We start from the raw sequence: 15,099 nt of genomic DNA, 5'->3' as shown, positions 1-15,099 counted from the left end.
TCAGTATTGAATTGGAATCACAACAAATAGATAAATGGAACTAAATAAGAAATTGCAGATATAAACTTTATTCGATTTATTTCTTCAAAAGACCTCGATGAGGGCTGGAAAAAAGGCGGCTCAGTGTTAGAATGCTTGCCTTGCATGCACAAGGCCCTGGGTTCTATTCCTCAGCACCACATAAGCAGAAAAAGCTGGAAGTGGCCCTCTGGCTCAAGTGGTAGAGTGCTAGCCTTGAGCTGAAGAGCTGAAGGACAGCCTCCAGGCCCAGAGTTCAGGCCCCACAACCAGAAAAAAAAAGAGAAAAGAAAAGATACCTCGGTGAAAGAGATACGTTAGTGAATGTTCTCAGGGGGAAAACTGGTAGGAGAGTGGGGAAGTAAGATTAGGAAGGATATGGCTTTAGTAGGTTGAATGTTAAGACTCCAAAAAGACATTTGTCTGTTCCAATCCTCACACAATGATACTTTTATTATCATGACTAGCCTAAGGGATGTTTGGATAACTGGCAAAATATTGTTTCTCAATTTTTCTCTGGGGATATTTCCTTATGAGAGGGCCACTATCCCTTTACCCCTGTGTGATAAAAACCTCAGACTCTTCCAACTCGCCATGAGAAACCTGGGCCTGGCAGTCTTAAAATAGGTTTTTGAGAGATGCAAGTGCTGCTTGTTGGGAAGAAAATGCCAAGGGAATAATACAATGTGTGAGAACATAGGAATGCATGTCAGGAGATGTGGGCAGAGCACTGACATTATGGGCTGCATAGTAATCTTGAGGCTATTTAGGTACTGAAAAAGTCAGGATTGTATACAAAAATGCACTAGAAAAATCTGTTACCCTTTAGGGAAAAAAGTAACTGTTCATATCTATCTATCATCATATTGAATTATAATTTCCAAAACAAAGGGTCAAATGTAAACAACAATACACGATATAAGAGAATTAAATAATTTCCTTCACCAATGGAAAAAGTTTAAAGAAAATGAGTGAGAAATAAAATTATTCTAGAAAATTGTGTGATTAAAAATACAATATGTACACACAGGAGAATTGAAAAAAAAAAATATCCCTGGGATCCAACTTATATTTAACCACTGAAATCAAATTAAGTGCCCCTACAAATATTATATATAAATATATAAAAATTAAATCTATGGGGGTGGGAAGGTGGCTCAGTAGTAGAGCGCTTGCCTTGCATGCATGAGGCCCTGGGTTCAATTCCTCAGCACCACATAAGCAAAAAGAAAAAAGCCGGAAGTGGCGTTGTGGCTCAAGTGGTAGAGCGCTAGCCTTGAGCTGAAGAGCTGAGGGACAGCACCCACGCCCAGATTTCAGGCCCCACTACCGGACACCCCCCCAAAATTATAAACCTATATTTAATATATGATGTATAACATTACAAATGTTAAAATAATAGATTTATATATTTAAATATATAACCTATAAACATAATGTATAAATATATTACAAATATATAACTATATAATTTATATATAAATGTATTAAATATATTTTATATATTAAAGCATATATTTATGTATTAAAATATGTACATGTATAAAATATATAAGTATATAAATGTATTTACATAAATATATAAATGTTATATACCAATATATTATACATATATAAGTGTATTATATATAGATATATTGTTACAAATTATATAAATATATGCATATATATTTACACACATACCAAAATTAGATTACTGATGCAATTTAAAACATTCTGCAACCACTGACTTCAAAGGACAAAAGCCATTGGCTGTCTCTAGCGAGTCCTGCTCGGGGCCTGGCATCCTCAACCGCACCAGGCAGAGAAATTGGCCCACAGCTTCTTCATCTGCCAGCAGTCAGGTTTTTCAACTGCCCCACCAACCATTGCCTGGTTAGTGCGCATGCGCGAGGAGGCGGTACCCAGCACTCCTCCGTCCCCTCCTGCCGGCGCGATGACGTCACTGGCTCGCGCCGCGCACAATTTAACACACCTGTGTTCCGCCTTCCGGAAGGAGACCCAGCAGCTGACCATGGCTACCGCCGCGGAGCAATGGGTCCTGGTGGAGATGGTGCAGGCGCTGTATGAGGTGGGCTCTCTGGCCGGAGAGGCCCTGGGGAGGGTGAGAAGGCGCGAGTGGGTGTGAGGTGCGAGGCCTCGGGTGGGCGGATTCGGTCCCGCTCGCCCAGGCGCTCCCTGGCGAAAGGGCTCTGGAAGGAGTCGGTGTCCGCCGCCGGTCGCGGGTGGAGGGGCCGGTAGGCCGGGGCGCGGCCGCCGGACCTGAGAGTGAACCCGCGGTCCCGGGCTCCTTCAGAAGGCGGGAAGGGAACCCGTGAGAGGGGGCACAGGGTATGGCTGGCCCAAAGCCGGAGTCGCTCCTGACAGCCGACAAAGTTGGAGAAAGTAGAGTGGACAGTCTCGGTCCGAGATGGTCCTCGGGAAATCCGGTCCTCGGACGTGTAATGCAGTTAATCGGAGAGAAACGTAACAGTGAATCGGATTGGGTGAAGGGAGTTAATCAAGAAACGGGTTGATACAGGATTTTTAAATACGCAGTACTTCGTCATTCTTTGGCATACATCTGCCATTTTTTTAAATAGAAAATACAACTATTTTAATAAAGTTGTTTTCTAAAAATAGTTCAGGCTTCTTTTTTCTTTTTTTTGAAAGGGAAGCTACTTCAGATATGTAACATAGTAGGAAATCACAATGGACCGTCTTAGGAGAATGTCTGATTAATTGACAAATGCTGCTGCTGCTGCATTGACAAATCCCTGTGCTGTAGTGTGGAACTTTCTGCATTGTCTTTCGGCTGCTGAGCTACTGACTATATGTGGGGGATAGGCACCGAAGAATTTAATTTCTAATTAAACTAAAATGCAAATTTAAGTAGTGCATGCTACTTAATTAGTGCTTTGATCAGGAGAGATATAAACGCTAGGAATAGATCATACATTTAACAAATTGGCCGAGTTCTAAGGGCTGACACAGTGAATTTTGCTTTGCTTTCCATAGTGTCTTCCATTACACAACTTGATGGGAAATTTTTCATGTGTCTGGCTCTCTGTTCTTTCTTTCTTTCTTTCTTTCTTTCTTTCTTTCTTTCTTTCTTTCTTTCTTTCTTTCTTTCTTTCTTTCAATACTGGGGTTGAACACAGGGCCTGGCCACATATTAGGCAAGTGATCTGCTACTGTTCCCAGCCTCTTGTTTTTGAGTCTCAGTATCCCACTCCTTGTCTCAAGATCTTCCACTTCATGGGTAATTATCTTAATACATATATATATGTATCCTTGTATAGTTAACTGATACATAGCTATAGGTTAGCTATAATGACTAGGTTACTAAAATTGAATATTTTTAAGAAATGAATTTTTAAGGAAACAATTTATTATATATTTGCATGTTGGTTTTGAAATTTTGTTGTGTAACTTCTTTCCTAAACATGATGATCAGAGACTTGGAAACTCCTAGTGTGTAACATAGCCTTAAGAGGAAAAGCTGATTTTTTAAAAATTAATTTCCTACATTAATAGTTTCTTGTCACTTGGTGAATCTTTGAGAGTGGACTATTTACTGATTTGGACAGCCTCTAGTAATCCCCTGCTAGAGTCTAATTGCTAAAAGAATATTTACATTTACTCCTATTTAATAGGGATCAGTAATTTTTCATCAAGAGTATTTTTTTTAATTGAGAAAAATGTATATAATCTTGTTCCCAATTTCTGTGTACTTTGTAGAACTTGAGGGGACCTGTATGGCATAGTGTACCTGGAAAAAAAAAAGAGCCATTTGTGTATTTAGCATACATATGTAGTTTTAGAGTTTTTTGCACATTAACTTGTTGTGGAAATTTACCAGAAATTTTACACTCAATTTTTTTTTAACTATCCTTATCACTTTCTGTCCAATGCTTTAAAACAATGGTATTGTTTATAAATGCCCCTTTGGGGAGTTGAGGGAACAGTCTCTTTTTTGTATCCAAATCTGCCTGTGACTTGAGTTCTTCCTCCCACGTACTGGGATTACAGGCATGCACCATCACAGTTGGCTTTGAAATGCTTCTTTTCAATGAATTTGCCAACAAAAACCCACTAACGTAGGAGATCCTGTAACTCACTGGCTGAAGATTAATTGATATCTAGAATCATCCATATGAAAGCTTAGCTTTCATTCTGAAATCATACCGTTAATCAGAAAATCTGAGATAATATTGTTAAGATACCGTTGTGATTATTGATGTGAAACACATGGCATACTTTGGGGAAACTATGGTAGAAAGAAGAACTGCTATTCCTTTAAGCATTTATAGTCATTATCCCCCCCTCCCTCCCATCCCTTCGTTCTACCATACTCTAGAAAGGGTTTGAGGAGAGTTATCCTGGATATAGAATGTGTAGTAAGATGTGTAAAACTTTACATGTTGTAGTAACTGATTGCACATAACTATTAACTTACTTGTAAGTAGATGGAGGCTAACTTATTCATGAGTAGATCGAGGTGATAGAAGGCTTATTAAGTGGAGTAATTTTTTTACAATCATTTCCTGCCAGAAAAAAATTATCTGTAGGATCTGATAAGATAATATTGTTTTAAGTATTGGGCTTGTCTGGTTTAATTTTTTTTTCATTTTTATTCCTAAAAAAGTCTTTAAAGTATTAGAGCTTTTTCATGTGAAGGAGAAGACATAGGAAAAGGAATGAATAGATATTGAGAATGCTCTGGTAGTAAATATAAGAAGTAACAAATTAAATGATACAGGACCATATAATAGATAAAAGGTCACCAAAGGCAGCACCTTTAGGTGTACTGAATTTAATATGCAGGCTTCAGAAGAGTTTATTTCTTTTTCATTGTTTTTTTTTCTTGTAGGCTCCTGCTTATCATCTTATTCTGGAAGGTATTCTAATACTCTGGATAATCAGGCTTCTTTTTTCTAAGACCTACAAATTACAAGAACGATCTGATCTTACAATAAAGGTAATTTAATCTTTTTTGTGTACTATTGTAGTTGCTACATCTTTCTAAAAAGGGATTGTGACTCAACTAGTATATGTTAAAATGTTTTCTGTAATGTAAGGAAATCAAGGGGAATGAAACATCAGGGTTAAAAAAAATACAGGGAAAATGAGGAATAAGGTCACTATCCAAAGGAACACCATATGATGGGCCTATATTCTTTGAAAGTAGTAAACAGCAGTCTAACCTATTGATGGTTTCAGGAACACAAGAGCAACTACTGGATTTTTACCACTGTCGATTTGAAGGTTATACCAGTCACTCGGGGAAAGTACCCCTGTTTTTGAGGCCTGAGAGATAATTCTGCCTGTAGTTTTCACAAACCAAGTTTAGAGTTAGAATTCTGTCTACTCCCATCTCAATGATGTAGTATATATGGGAAAGGCAGGAAAATCTTAAGCATAGAAATAAATTTTTCTTAAAATTCTCACATCACCCTTAGAACTGCATGAATAAACAAGCAAATTAGAAAGAGTTGAGGGTGTCAATAGCCAAACTCAAGAATGATTCTATTCTTGTTCTAACCACAGTAACTAGAGTTAGGCTAGACATTTCTAACAATGTATTCCCTAGGAGTTTCCATTCAGCATATAGTTCAGATAGTGCTGGCATTAATAAGAAGTGGCTTGTACTATGTTCTCTCTTCTTCTCCCATAGGAAAAGGAAGAATTGATTGAAGAATGGCAACCTGAACCTCTTGTTCCTCCTGTGTCAAAAGACCATCCTGCTCTTAACTACAACATTGTTTCAGGGTAAGTTGATTTGACTTATTGGATCATTTGTGTTTAGTGTCCTTTAGTTGTTTTTGCTAAAGTTTATGCTGCTTTTGTATTCATTTTTTCACTGGTAAAACATTTCAAATTTTCTAGGAGTAAACTTACTGCTTTAGTTCCCAATACAGACATTTCTTTTAGATATAGTCTAGATAGCTGTGTGTGTGTGTGTGTGTGTGTGTGTGTGTGTGTGTGTGTGTGTGTGAAAGAGAGACAGAGAGAGAAAGAGAGAAAGAAGGGGGGAGGGAAGAACGGAGGGAGGGGAGGGAGAGAGACGGAGAGAGTTAGTGCCAGTTCTGGGGCTTGAACTCAGGGTCTGGATGCTGTCCTGAGGTTTTTTCCTCAAAGCTAGTGCTCTACCACTTGAGCCACAGCTCCACTTCTTGCTGATTAATTAGAGATGTTAGGCAAAATGAACCCAAAGATAAGGACTCAAATGGGTTTTCTTTCTTGCTATTGTTTCTAACATACTTGTAAGATGATTTCTTTGTTGCTTTGTATGTCCATCCCCCACCGTATAACCCCTGTTTTCACTGTGTTTGATGTTGTTATAATTTGTGGAGGGGAAGGGAAAAAACAAATTGTTTTAACAGGGATACAAGTGGACCCATTGCGAAAATGAGATACAAGACGTTATGTCAAAAAATGAACTCTACAACTTTGGTGGGGGGAGGGTGGGGTGGGAATGGGACAGCAGGGATGGTAAGGGAAAACAAAGGAGGAGGCAACAATGCTTGATAAGAAATGTACTCATGGGCTGGGAAGGTGGCTCAATGGTAGAGTGCTTGCCTTGCATGCATGAGGCCCTGGGTTTGATTCCTCAGCACCATATAAGAAAAAAATTAAAAAAACGGAAGTGGCGCTGTGGGTCAAGTGGTAGAACGCTAGCCCTGAGCTGAAGAGCTGAGGGACAGCGTCCAGGCCCAGAGTTCAGGCCCCACGACTGGACCAAAAAAAAAAGTCCTCATTACCTTGCTCGTGTCATTGTAACCCCTCTGTACAGTATTTTCACAATAAAAAAAAAAAACCTTACTAATTAAAAAAAAAAAAAAAAAAAGAATCTCACAGACTTTCCTGTCCATGCTGGCTTTGAACTGCAATCCTCTGATCTCAGCCTCCTGAGTAGCTAGGCATAAAGCACTGATACTCAGCTTTAGATTACTTCTAAAGTCTTCAATTTAGGGATTAAAGTTTACCTTTTTTTCTTTAAAAACAAATCCCAAATATGAATGGAATTATGTCTTTATTTTTTTCCAGCCCCAGATTTTATTATATTAATTATTTGAAAGACAGACTGTATAAAAACATACCTGCACTTATTTCCCTGCCCCTGTGAGATCTTGATGTGGATTAGAAAAAGCTGATCTTCCTCTAGCTGGGAATCTTAAGCTGGACGTTGCTCAGCTACACACAGAGACCTTGTTCCTTTCTTCCCCTGCCCCAGCAGAGTTCAGTTATAATGTATCCTTAGACTATTTAGTGTCTATATTTTTATGACTACAATAAGATATAACTACAGTTTCTTTCCTGAGTACACATTTTCTCTGGAGTTAATCATTTCCTTTTGCCTTACTTGCTTAACTCTGTGTAACTGTCTCTGGTTCATTCTTATCTCCCTCCAGGAGTATAAGCCTCCATTCAGAATATTCAAATGTATTAGCTATATATTGGGTTCATTTTACTTTTGCTTCTTAGAAACTTGTCAACCTGCTGCAGTCTGACTTGTTGCTATATGCATATGTACTGTATGACCCTAGAATCTCCTATAACTGTTAATTTGGGAATTCGTTTCTTTCTCTCCCACATTGACTATCTTGTTTTCTTTTTCCTTTTTCTTTTCTTTCCTTTTTTCTTTTTTTAAAAACCTTTTTTGAGGGCGTGCTTTTCATAGGGCTTGAACTCAGGGCCTGAGCTCTGTCCCTGAGCTTTTTTGCTCAAGGCTAATAGTCTACCACTTGAGCCACAGCTTCACTTCCAGCTTTTTGGTGTGTAATTGAAGATAGTCTCATGGACTTTCCTGCTTGGGATGGCTTCAAACCTTGATCCTCAGAACTCAGCCTCCTGCTAGGATAACAGCAGACCTAGCCATTTTCTTCTATATGTTAGTAGATAGACTCTCAAGGAGTACCCATGGAAGGTAATTTTTACACATTTTAAAATTATTTGTTTTACCCTTTTGAACTATACTGGGTTGATTGTTTTTTGTTTCAGAACTGGGGTTTAAACAAGGTTTGGGTACTGTCCCATATTTGCTCAGGGCTAGTACTCTACCACTTGAGCCACAGTTCTACTTCCTGATTTTTGATAGTTACCTAGAGTTATGAGTCTTATGGACTTTTCCTTCCAGGGCTGGCTTTGAACAGCAATCATTCTCAGATCTCAGCCTCCTGATTAGTTAGGATTCCAGGTGTGAGCTACTAACCCCTGCCTATACTATTTTTTAGTGCTATGTCTGATACCTTCTCAGTATTTGGTGAGTCTTAGACTTGATTCTGTTTTTTCAATATGCACAGTAGTTCCATTATAATCAAAAGTGATATGTAAATTGTTTTCTAAAAGCACAGGGAAAAAGGTTGAAGAAAGTTTTGTTTGAACTCAGGGTCCCATACTTGGTGGGCAGGCACTTCAGCAAAGAATCAGTAGTTATTTTTCAGTAGTTATTTTTGAGATAGATGTCACTTCTTGTCAAAATAATCACAGTTCCTGCTCTGGATCACAGGCTACCTATTTTAAACTTCTTCCCATTTCTGGCATGGCAGGTATAAGCCTCCCTTCCCAGTTTCCCCTCTGTGTGATGGAGTCTCACTGGCTTTTCTAACTCAACTGGCCTAGAACCAAGATTCTCTCAATCTTAGCCTCCCACAAAGCTTGGGATGACAAATGAAATCTACCACACTGAGCTATGGGTTTAGGAGTCTTGTAAAGTTTTTTGCCCAGGCTGTCCTTGAATCTCAATCCTCCTATTCTTAGCCTCCCAAGCAGCTTGAAGTTTTACAAATGATTCCTCTAGTGTATTATGATGCATAAAGTTGTGTATTTTATAGTGGATGTTCTATAGTGTATAAGAAAGCAAACATTTGTTCTAGTTCAGAATGGTTGTGTCTATTGAGTCAGGAGTTTTGTTATTCAAATATTTTAGTCCTAACATTTGCTTTCTGCTTAATTGCATATGAATAAAAGGAGACAGTGGACAGCAATCAGTATTCCTATGTGGGCTTATTCTATTTTGCTTAAATTATTTAATTTGAAAATGCATTATTAGTTGCATTTGGCTTCTCGTTAAAGCTGTCTTTCTCCATCTCTGACAATACTTTTACATTAACGTCTGTCAAGTAGCATAACAGCTGCACAGCTTTTGGGTAAATAAGAAAGTATTCTCTTCTGTTTTCAGCCTTCCTCTGCCTTTATTTGTAGTTGTTTCTTTTGTGCATGATTGAGTTTTTAAAACTCAATCAGTATTTCCTTTTAACTGAGGAGTTTAATCTGAGGAGTTTGATAATTAGCTGAAGAGTTTAATCATAAACTGAGGAGTTTGATCACTAGCTCATTTGAATACTATCCAACAATATCTGCTGAAATATTAGGTGATTGATTAAATTTAAGATAGTATTTTGGCCATGTTGATAGTAAACTTAAATGGATATACAAGTAACCAAAAATAATCAAATTTAAATATACATCTTGAATCACATAATAATGCTTTTTTCCTTACCTCATGTAGTAATTTAATTCTCCCGTGACATCTTAGATACCATACTCATCATTCAATTGCTTTTTAAAAATTTACTTTTCAGAGGTGATGGCTTTCATTTCTATCAGAATATGTGAGATCTTATTGCTGACCCTCTGCATTTCCCCAAGCTTCAAATATCCATTCACTATTTGTCATTCCTACACTTGACCCCAAAAGCATTATTTTAAAAATTGTGATCTTAAAACAGTTAAACCTTGCTTACATTTTGAAGCCCTGCTCCTAGGAACATATACAATATTATATCAAGGAAACTGATTACTGTTCGCTGAAATTGTAGTTTAGGGTTGAGTTCTGCTGCTTATATTAGGAAACCCAAACTTCCATGGCTTACATAGGTAAAAGTTTATTTCCCCTCACTGAGAAGAAAAGAGATGGGCAGCTCCAGGAAATTGAAGTTATCTCAAGACAGACTAGTAGGCAGAGGATAGTACAGAAACTTCTTGCTGCTGTCATCTTGATTAAGAGCACTAGTTGCACACACCTATTTGCAAGAGCAGCTGGAAAATAATGGTGCGCTGTTCCAGGTGGCAGGGTAGGGACAAGAATATACATGTTGGTTACCAACTATTGGTCTTCTTCATGTGTTACACCAAGAGTTGAATGTAATTGCAGGCACACCCACGGAAGGGAGAGACTGATACAGACCTCTGGCTCTCTGTGTTACTCAGGGCTACCAAGTGGGAGCATTTGACTTAACACCATTTCTGCATGCCTTTCTTTTTCTTTTTGTGCTGTCCTGGGGCTTGAACTCAGGGCCTCAGCACTGTCCCTCAGCATTTTTGCTCAAGATTAGTACTCCCCCATTTGACCCACAGCTCTACTTCCAGCATTTTGGTGGTTAATTGGAGCTTAGAGACTCAAGAGCTTTTCAGCCCAGTCTGGCTTTGAACCATGATCCTCAAATCTCAGCCTCCTGAGTAGCTAGGACTGCAGGTGTGAGCTTGCCACCCTAATACTTTGAGGTATGAGGGTGGGTTGGGAGTCCTCTCAAATAGCATTCCAACATTTATTTTTAAACTACATAGCTATGCAAGATCATAACTTGTTTTGCCTGTTCTTGCCTTTAATCTTTTTTAATCATTTTATATATTTTCTTTTTGTCTTCCAGATTGTATTCTGTCTTATTTTATTTAGACACTTCTTTTCTTTAGTTTTTTTTTTTTTGTTATTATAAAGATGATGTACAGAGGGGTCAGTTACATAAATCAAGTAAAGAGTACATTTCTTAGCTAGGCACCAGTGGCTCACACCTGTAATCCTAGGTACCCAGGTGGCTGAGATCTGAGGATCATGATTCAAGCCAGTTTGAGCAGGAAACAGCAGGAGACTCTTATCTCCAATAAACTACTAAAAAGAAGCCAGAAGTGGTGCTGTGGATCAAATGGTAGAGTGCTTGCCTTGAGTAAGAGAAGCTCAGGGACAGCGCCTAGGCCCAGAGTTTAAGCCCCTGGACCAGCAAAAAAAGAAAAAAAAAGTAAATTTCTTTTTGGACAGTGTCACCCTTTCCCTTGCTCTCTATTTAGATATGTTTTAGCCAAAGCAAAAAATTGCCATTTATCCACATAGGATTCTAGTTCATCATTTATATAAAAGAAATAGAGGTAACTTATTTAGAACAGAATTAATGTAAAGGCATTTTTTTCTTTTTTCTTTTTTTTTTTTTTTGTCACTCCTGGGGCTTGAACTCAGGGCTGGGCACTGTCCTTGACCACCTTTTGCTCATTGCTAGCACTTATGCCACAGTGCCACTTCTGGCTTTTTCTGTTTATATGACACTGAGGAATCAAAATCAGGGCTTCATCCATGCTAGGCAAACACTCTACCAGTAAGCCACATTCCCAGCTAGAAAGGCATTTTAAAAAAAATCTAGCATTCTCTAAGTTTACTTCTTCAAAAAGAGAAAGGACATATTAGAAGGCAAATATTGGAGTAGCATGACAACATTGTTATGTTGGGCCTGCCACCAGGGCAGTGTGATGACACGTGACTTGGGTATATGCTGAAGCAAACCACTCTTTGTCTCTTTGCTCCTAGCCCTCCGAGCCACAACATTGTGGTGAATGGGAAAGAATGTATAAATTTTTCCTCCTTTAATTTTCTTGGGTTGCTGGATAATCCTCGTGTTAAGGTAAGTAGCACTTAATGCTGAAGTGGGCAAGTAACATTACTAACTCAGGAAGCAACAGTCTAAAACACAAATGTGTGCTGTCAGGAAGGGCCAAATGCTTCTCTTTATTTCTTTGTCTGATAGACTTGGAGCCTGGACTTGGACATAACGGAAGCAAAAATGTTTAGTGGGGCTGAGAATGTGTGACAGCCAGAGACCCTAGTAATCCAGACTTGGGTAATAGTCAGAGAAGCATCTAGGAAATTGTTCCATCTCTTATTGGGATTGTGGGCTAACAAACATTTCTTAATGCAGATACAAAAAGTCAGAGCATTGAATTAACCAGGTTGTGAGAATCAAGCTAATGTAACTTTCCATGGTTTAAGAATCATTACACTTAGTTTTTCCCTAAATCTTCTTAGAATTGTTATAAGAAAAAAGGAAAATGGAACTGGGAGGAAGGAACTGTATGGGTTAAAGAAAAAAAAGTATCAGTTTTGTGCCCTTCCAGGTAAATTATTTTATTTTTTTTTCTTCAATAAAGGCAGCAGCTTTAGCCTCTCTAAGGAAGTATGGTGTGGGCACCTGTGGACCTAGAGGATTTTATGGTACATTTGGTAAGTTGCTGTTGTATGCTTTTTCAGAGTATTGTGTTCAAGAGCTAAGATTCAATTTGATCCAGGCATAGTGTCTGCCATCTTAGCTGCTCAGGAAGTGGAGATTAGGAGGATCAAGGTTCAAGGCCAAAAACTTTGAGACTCCCTCATGTCAAGCAATTTGAAGCTGGGTACAGTGGTATGTACCTGACATTCCAGCTATGTGAAAAGTTAAAATGGGAGGATCACAGTCCAGGCTTTTTGAGTAAAAAAAAATGCAACACAAGACCAAGTTCAAACCCTTCAAAAGGTAAAAAGAATTCAGTTTTATTTCAAAACTTCTTGGAAAACATATTCTTAAATCAGTCTTGGTATTAAACTGGGTATAAAATGTTACTTCATTTTGATTTTGTAGTCTGAAACCACTGAGGGGAAATACATTGGGGTCTGGGACTGGGTGTAGTGTGTGAAGAGAGCAATAAGTGCCTTTTATGTGCTCTATCAGACTGCATCTGCCCTAAGAGATAGTGATATAAGAAGAAGGTATCTGTCCTATATGACAGCTATGGCTGGAAGTGTCCAGCCACTGAGGGTTCTGCTCTTAATAGCCAAAAAGAGACTCAGGTCTTCCCACATCCTGTATGTTGATCTAGCATTTTTGTCCCCACTCAGAACAGAATGTAGGACACATGGCACTCTTCCCCACTGTCTTCTGGTGAGAATTTGCACCAGATCATACCTAGTCACAGGCTGGAAAATAGCCCTAGGTGGGTAGCCAGGTGGCAGAAAGGTGAGAACAGTAGCTTTTCTTTTCTGGAGAAGGAAGTGAAGGATAAATAATTTCCTTGTGTGTGGATTATCTTGGGATAGGCTAACTTAATACGCACACAACTGTATCATAGTAAGTACGGTGTGCTTACAAACTTTCAAAGAAAACCTAGCATTTTATTGTTACTAACTGTATATTGTTTTTTGCTTCTGAAAATGCCACTAAATAATTATTCAAATAGCTATGTTGCTGGAAATAACATTGTAGTTTACAGAATGTCCAAATATGGAGAAACTAGAACAGGGAGGTAACTACTGTTGCATCTTTCCGTAGTTTCTAACTTTAAAAATTTTAGTGTATTTTTAAAGAACTACTTTCTTAGTCCCTTACCTTGATGGTTACATTATTCATGCTGAGAAAAAATGAATAGAGTTAGTGTTCAAGAATTCTACAGGTGGAAGGGATCTCATAAATCATATCTTCCATCATACTAACTATCCAGAAGACAAAGAGAAAGCCCAGAGAGGTTAAGTATCTTCCTCACAGTTACTCATCTTCCTTTCATTTCAACCTTAAAATTAGACTGTGTCCTGATTTGCAGTCTCAATGACAAGATCATAGCACAGAACTCAGAGCTTCTTACTTTCCTCTAGCCTGAAGTATACATGGTTGTTTGCTTGTTTTTGTTGTTGTAAATAATGTTCTTAATACAAAACTAGAAAACTGCAAGGAAAACTAGAAAACTACAAGGGGAAACAAACAAACAAACATGTTTGATGGATTTGTTACTCATTACCTGAACAGCAAAATGTGCTTTTTGTGGCTGTTGCTGGGTAACAGTGTCTCTTGCCTGTAATCTTAGCTTCTTAGGTGGCTGGAATATGAGATCACAGTTTGAAACCCAGGCAGGAAAGTCCATGGGACTCTTATCTCCAATTAGCTTTAAAAAAACAAAAACAAAAAACTGCAAATGGAGCTGGAGGCTTTCTTAAAAGCCTCTCTAGTCGATTTTATTTCCAGGTGTGGTCTTGGTCACTGTCTAGGAAAGAATAGGATGACAGATTTATTGCTTATTCAGTTTAGTTGTTGTTTCAAATCCTAGCTTTCCCAAAACTGAAAAATATGTTCTTAACCCAGTCAACTTTTCATTTGGATCATCTGGGCAATAGTATACCAGGTGCTTTTAGATTAATTGCTGTTTAGCACAGAAAATATTTTCCAAATAGAAGATGGAGCTAGACATGAAAGTTCTTTTAACCTTTGGTGCTGTCCTCTCCACTTTTGTACCATCCCCAAGACTGCTTGTTATCAATAATTCCTTACTTGTTCTTCCAGAAACTTTTTAGTATATGCAAACCATTTTCAAACGTAGGCCTTGCTGGCCGGGTATCGGTAGCTCATGCCTATAATCCTACCTACTAAGGAGGCTGAGATCTGAGGATTGAGGTTCAAAGCCAGCCCAGGGAGGAAAGTGTGAGATTCTTATCTCCAAGCAAGCACCTGAAAACCAGAAGTGATGCTGTGGCTCAAGTGGTAGAGCACTTGTCTTGAACTGAAGAGCTCTGGGACAGCGCCCAGGCCCAGAGTTCAAGCCACATGACCGACAAAAACAAACAAACATAGGCCTTCCTGTCATTAGCAAGTGGTGGGGAAGGGGAAGGCAGTGGCTTACACCTGAGGATCATAATTCAAAGCCAGCCTAGACAAGAACTCAGCCAGACTCTTAACCCTAAGTAACCACCAAAAAGTTGGAAGTAGAGTTGTGGCTCAAGTGGTAGAGTGCTAGCCTTGAATAAAAAATGATTAGGGACCATGCTCAGGCCCTGAGTTCAAAACCCCAGGACTAGCACAAACACATAAAAGAAGGTAATCAGTATGCCATATACATTGTTCTGTGCTTTCATGTCAGAATACATGTTTTGTAGTTGTTACTGGTTGTGATGCTGGAGTTCATCAGACCTAGGGCCTTGGGCATGCTAGCCAAGGGCTTTTATCACTGAGTTCAGAAATAAATGTGTGTTAAATTTAAATTTGATCTGACTTTTCAAATCACATTTAATGAAGGGACCATAAAAGGCAGTAT

General features: G+C 38.6%; 1 protein-coding gene across 2 annotated transcripts in view; it reads left to right on the top strand.

Moving 5' to 3' along the window:
* Positions 1-2,010: 2,010 nt before the first annotated feature.
* Positions 2,011-15,099, top strand: part of Sptlc1 (serine palmitoyltransferase, long chain base subunit 1) — a 57,595-nt gene continuing 44,506 nt past the window's right edge. For both annotated transcript variants that reach the window (XM_013026436.1, XM_013026435.1), the window contains exons 1-5: positions 2,011-2,089; positions 4,871-4,978; positions 5,675-5,769; positions 11,579-11,672; positions 12,196-12,268. In XM_013026436.1, coding sequence (XP_012881890.1) covers positions 2,033-2,089; positions 4,871-4,978; positions 5,675-5,769; positions 11,579-11,672; positions 12,196-12,268 — 427 coding nt within the window. In that variant the 5' untranslated portion in view covers positions 2,011-2,032. The remainder of the gene's footprint in view (positions 2,090-4,870; positions 4,979-5,674; positions 5,770-11,578; positions 11,673-12,195; positions 12,269-15,099) is intronic.

This window comes from Dipodomys ordii, unplaced genomic scaffold, assembly GCF_000151885.1.
Source record: "Dipodomys ordii isolate 6190 unplaced genomic scaffold, Dord_2.0 Scaffold93, whole genome shotgun sequence".
Classification (NCBI taxonomy): domain Eukaryota; kingdom Metazoa; phylum Chordata; class Mammalia; order Rodentia; family Heteromyidae; genus Dipodomys; species Dipodomys ordii.
The sequence above is the reverse complement of the archived record's forward strand: the minus strand, read 5'-3'. Positions and strand labels throughout refer to the sequence as shown.